This window comes from Frankliniella occidentalis, unplaced genomic scaffold (assembly GCF_000697945.3).
Source record: "Frankliniella occidentalis isolate FOCC.00 unplaced genomic scaffold, Focc_3.1 Scaffold94, whole genome shotgun sequence".
In the NCBI taxonomy this organism is placed as follows: domain Eukaryota; kingdom Metazoa; phylum Arthropoda; class Insecta; order Thysanoptera; family Thripidae; genus Frankliniella; species Frankliniella occidentalis.
In genome coordinates this window covers 225798-231336 of record NW_026267223.1, presented here as the reverse complement: position 1 = coordinate 231336, position 5539 = coordinate 225798, and the positions used below count along the sequence as shown (strand labels likewise).

The 5539-nt window shown below is 41.6% G+C and overlaps 2 protein-coding genes and 1 long non-coding RNA gene across 20 annotated transcripts in view; 1 reads left to right on the top strand and 2 right to left on the bottom strand.

Moving 5' to 3' along the window:
* The window catches only part of LOC127749798 (uncharacterized), a 210102-nt gene that overhangs the window by 173860 nt on the left and 30703 nt on the right, over positions 1-5539 (bottom strand). The gene's annotated exons all lie outside the window — the stretch shown is intronic.
* Positions 1-5539, top strand: part of LOC113218380 (potassium voltage-gated channel subfamily KQT member 1-like) — a 188648-nt gene that overhangs the window by 172618 nt on the left and 10491 nt on the right. For 13 of the 18 annotated variants that reach the window (XR_008011360.1, XM_052269492.1, XM_052269491.1 and 10 more), the window contains one exon: positions 1653-1723. Coding sequence is in view for 17 of the 18 variants with exons in the window: in XM_052269492.1 (XP_052125452.1) it covers positions 1653-1723 (71 nt within the window). In the remaining variant the exon portion in view is untranslated. Of the gene's footprint in view, positions 1-1652; positions 1724-3221; positions 3350-5539 lie in introns of all 18 variants that reach the window. The other 5 variants (XM_052269499.1, XM_052269503.1, XM_052269498.1 and 2 more) reach the window with 1 other exon arrangement.
* Positions 1467-5539, bottom strand: part of LOC113218359 (dihydroorotate dehydrogenase (quinone), mitochondrial) — a 17395-nt gene continuing 13322 nt past the window's right edge. Inside the window, exon 11 of the transcript XR_008011361.1 lies at positions 1467-1553. The gene's annotated coding sequence lies outside the window, so the exon portion shown is untranslated. The remainder of the gene's footprint in view (positions 1554-5539) is intronic.

Sequence of the window (5539 nt, the reverse complement as noted above, 5' to 3'; positions counted from 1 at the left end):
TGTACACTATGAACATTGCTTCAATCGGGTTGGATTTGAGAACATAGCTAATGTTTGGTTGCCAGATGCACATTCGTCACTAGTTTCGGACGAACATTTAACAGGTCCACAAATGTTCCTTTCAATTCCCCACATGGACATGTTTACAGTGGCCATGACCAACAATTTATATTGTATTAATAACATTACATTACTATGACAGAAATTACAGAATGTCTTTCTGTTTCCGAACTGTCCACGACGTGTTAAGTTATCACATTATGGCACCATCCCTGAGTGAGTTATTGTGTGCCTTCACAATTTTTCTCGCAACATCAAAAAAAAATAATCAAAAAATCCCCTCACAAGCTTATAAATCACGATTTAGCAGCAGCAAACCCTCGGTTCCTCTATAGAAATACGTAAAATTGAAAGCCTGTCCGAACATTCCCGCGCGCTCCGCAATCTTATACTAAATCTAGAACCCCTTCCCGCGTTTTGAAAGTTGCAACCAGAAAGTGGTAACCCATTTTTTGTAAGATATTCGTTGTTTATTTTTGAATTAGGAGTTCCCTGCTTTTTTCCTAATCCATTTTTATCACCGAACCGTCCCATTTTCATTTTGATTAATTACTATTAATTTTGAGATTTGAGATTTTAGAGAAAAGCAGATGCGTTTTTACACCCTTACAACGAGTAAACCTTGTTCGGACCATGTCCAAGTGCTTCTTACACGGTGTATGAACAGAACGCCTAGACGTAGACCAGCACATCACACGGCGTTCAAACACGCGTAAAACGCTCCACAAAGTGCTTCAACGACCGAAGGTCTAGGAAATACCAGATAAATTAGAAAAAAGCTTCGGTATAAGCAACAATGTGTTTCCTTAATTGAATTGCGCAAAACTCTCTTTTCCTACGAATGCCTAGCTTTAACAGAGCGAGTAAAACTCACGTAAAACGTTGATTTGCTCAAAGGGTTGCTCTAACGCAGTGGTAAAAACGCTCCAGCGTGAGTACCAAACACATTTTGTACTCCACCCGTGTTTTGTTGATAAAAGACGCCCTTCCTAGCCATCGAATGGATTCTGTTGTGATGATTCCTCTTTACAGAGCGGAGGAGGCTCGACTCGACTTGTGTGTCCCTGGGCGCCTAAACATTTTGTCAGTAAGCCCGCTCCTGCCCAGCTCGACCACACGCATGCGCCTTCTCGTTCCTCTGGCATGCTGGACATGTGCATCTGCTTTCTGTATGTTAGCTCCGACGCATGACTACACATCTTGTTTTGTTGTTGTTTTTGTTTTTGTTTTGTTTCTTTTTTGTTTAGCACAAATCTTATACTGTGTGTTAATTTGATTTGTCGTTGAGTGACGTACTGTATAGGAGCACTTATGGCGTACGATTTGGGGTGTGCAAAGATACAGATGAGTGTTATGCACATATTTCTCGCCGCTCAAATCAGTTCAAAAAAATATATAACAAGATGCTAAAAATGATAAATTCATAACAAGAATATTATCTCAATCACGTCAACGACCCGTGTTTTGCAGAGCATGAATGTCAATTGCAAAACCTGCAGACAAAAAAAAAGCATCAGTTTACGACGAGATATGTGACAATTCTCTTATATCATTGTTAAGAGGAGACTGACTTAAAAATTGCCTGTTTACAGACGAGGATGAGGAGCCCCGCTACGTGCAGCTCACAAACCAGCACAAAGGTGCCATCAGGGCAATTAGAAAGGTAAGACTATGGGTGTTTTTATCAGTGTATTCCAACAAATCCGACCATCGCTTAAAGCTATGATACTCGCAACTACAAAAAAATGATCGCGAACTCACTGATAATTCAAGTGAATCCGTGGGAAGGCAACAACGAAAAGAATGCCAGTGCACTTTAAAATGGGTGATCCCGCTACAGTTCGAACTTAGAGAGGCACTAGGTGCAATAGGTACGCAAATATAAGCATTGGTCTCGAAAACTAAAAGACCGATCGAACAGCGGTTCAGAATTAGAAACAGCCTCGGGTCGCTTACAAAATTAACCTTATAAGTGACGTAAATTTTCGACCAAATTTTGAACAGTGAGTCTATTTAAACAAAGGTGCTATCTAATGCCTTTTAAAGGCGTTAGTGAAATAGTGCCTCTAGATAGGTACTACTGCCCCCCATAGGTGCTATTTTTGGCACAAATCGTGCCTCAGACCCGCCAAAGACACTAGAGCAGTAGCACCCCTAAAAATTCAGTAGCACCCTAAAAAGGGTGCTATATAGCGCCTTTGTTTTTCCAGTGAAAACGCGGTCCCATGGGGATATGAAGCGTCAAATATATTTTTTAATGATTTAATAACATCGAGAGATGTATTTTATGCATATACGAGAAAAAAAATCAAAGTCGATGTGGGACAGGGTGTACTAAATCCTCACGTGTGAGAATTTCCGATAGCTTGAAGAACAAGAACAAAACAGGTTTCATCTTCAGCAAGAATTGCGAGATCTGTTTAATGAGTTTAAACAGAGAAAGTATGCAGGCAGAAGTGTGTAAAATTGTTTCGCACAAATCTGCATCTTTACGCACAGGGTGCACTCAGAAACAGTATATACCATCGTCTGAAGATACTTTTGCCCACTGGGGTGACTGTGGCACTAATCCTGAATGGTTGTTTCAAACAGGTTACCCGTAAGGCAGAGTCCCTTTAGGTTTTGTTTCGAAGCTGGAGGTATAATGTTTCTCGATCGCTTCATTACCACGCGGCTATAAATCCCAATCTGGCACACAACCCAACCAAAACTTGATCTGAGCTATAAAGTTTGTCGCAAAATGAGCCTTTATAAACCTCAAATGCATTAGAGGGAATCGTTACAAAACATTTATAAGTACACCTCCAAAGTAAGGGAGTGGACTCTCCACAGGGGGTTACTTTTTCCACCGCAGTTCTATTGCAATTCCGACCAAAAATTCAAATCTCTTGCAATACTGTTCCTCAGGGGCTCATGTTGAAAAGTGGGCAAAAGTAACTCCAGACGACAGTAAGGGTTTTGTGTGTAATCTCAGCATCTTCTTTTGTGTTTCGTTGAGCTTTTTACAATGGCACTTCAGGTTTTTTTTCGTAATGCCCAAATAAACGGAAATCAAACTTCATTTTTATAAGTACTACTTTACAACTACACGACACGTTGTATAACTAAGGTAGACAATTTCATTTAATCACGCTCACACATTTTCTCTGTTTCCCTCCCAGATAAAGTATTATGTAGCTCGCCGCAAGTTCCGGGAAGCGCTCAAGCCGTACGATGTCAAAGACGTGATAGAGCAGTACTCGGCGGGTCACATCGACCTGCTCGGCAGAGTTAAGAACGTCCAGATGAGGTACATCACACACCTCAGAGGAAAACCGTAACTAACTGATGCCACTTCAGTAACAACGAACAAACCAAAAATAGTTTTTACGACTAACGTCATATACTCATTCCTGTCGTTATGAGGACATGAACATTTTTTAATATGGGTCCAACACTTAGTCTCGTACGGTTTGCCTTAAATTAGTCTTGGATCACTTCTTCTACTCACTGCATCCACACAAATCAAAAAATAACCACGGAATCAGAATTCTTCTTTCTTCTATCACTCCTCTGGAACTTTATAAAATTAGTTCAGCCTGCTTCATTTTTTTTGTTCTGAATTTCTTGCAATAACCTTTCTTTTCACCAAATCCGTAGAGTGAGAGTACACGTTAGTTTGTTAACGTTTTATTTGGACTGTTACGATGAATCAGCATGAGGTCAACAATTGGTGCATGTGTTTAAAACAATAAAATAGGAAGATTCACTCAACTAGCACTTGTAGAGTCTCGACATTACTACTCTTTAATGAAAATCCCAAGAAGTATATATATAAAAATCCTGGCCTATTTCGAGAACTGAAGATATGGCCGAATTGGCTGAGCGACGGCGAAGCCTATACCTTAAGTGGTCCAAAATGTTTCGACATTAAAAATTTAGGATGGCTTTCTTTTCTAATGAGCTAAAACTGTACTGAGTTTCAGCTCTCTACCTAAAACAAAACGGTCAAAACCAGCCCATGGGAAAAATCAATCGAAAACTATGCAAATTGTGCTTTTTGCCCGACCCGGGTGTCAGTGCCGAAGGCATAGGTAGATAGTACGCGAGGCAAGTCGCAGCATAACATTGTTTTTTGAGATATCGCGACGCCTGTAATGCAGGATGTGGTCTGATATACATCTACCTAGTCTGAATTAGCATGTCTGGTTCTGGTCACCGGTCACAACGTGCTGTCAATGCTCCCCTAATAATGAAATTACTTGAACGCTTGAATAAAATGTTGTTGTGTCTCTTGGTGATTTTTGGACAGAAGAAAGCAAGAGAACCACTCAATGTGCCTGGAAAAGGAGCTGTCAATTTACTGACAACAAAGTTCTTTGTTAAAACTTAGCACTCAATCAAAGAATGGTACATTCAAACACAATTCGCAACTATACCCATTGTTGTATAAACATTTGTTTATCAAATAAACGTCGCGAAATGTCGTGATCTTGATAAAAAGGAAGTGTCGATACGATTAGTACCATTGGTATCATGATATTGTTGGATAACCACAACAAATTTTCAACGAGTTAGTCCTTAACAAGTAAGGCTACACTGTAAAATGTGGGTGTTCTGTGGGTCACCGCCTTAGTGGCTTGCACCAATAAATTACGCGCCTTGTGTCGTTTGGTGAGAGGACACCGTAGGCTTTCTGACCGAGCACGCCTTAGGCATTCTCTCATAGCACATCTTGAGCAAAATACATAGCATTGACCACACAGGCTTGCACGAGCTGTTTCGCCACTGACCCTTTTCGATTCACGGGGTGTGCTGGGCCGGCACACCCCTTGGCTGTGGCAGTGGCAGGCCCAAGATGTGTAGCAGCAGCACACCCCGCCCAGTTGCTTAGGCGCAGCTCGTGTAAGTGTATGTGGCCAACGCCATGCGTTTTGCCTAAGATGTGCTATGAGAGAACGCCTAAGACGTGCTCTGGCAAAACGGCTAAGGCGTTCTACCGCCAAACGACACAAGGCGCGTAATTTTTGGGTGCAAGTGAATAAGGCGGTCTCCCACCAAACGCCTAAGGCGCGCCATCTCGGAACGCCCAATTTTGCAGTAGTGCAGTCTCTCAAAAAGGTCGAAAACTGTCAATTATTATCACCTCTGCTTCCCCACCTGTTTGTCTCTCTGTCTCTCTCTCCCATATAAAGAATTCTCTCATCCTCTCCTGTCTATGGTGCACCAATTCTTTCAAACGTTAACGCTTATAGAACCTGATATGATGGAATGTTTTGTGGCTAAATGTTTATTGGATTGCATCGCTCCACTCACTCTCACTCTCCTTTCGCATTGCCAACTAACCGCTGATGGTGATGGTGTCGTAATAAAACACGCGCTTCCCTAGCTACTGTAAGTGCAATGAAAAGAAGCAAGAGTGTCTTAGAATTAGCTGCCGCGGTATTCTTCCAAACTACCCCCGCATAACACCTGAAGGACGTTTTAGCAATATCTTCCA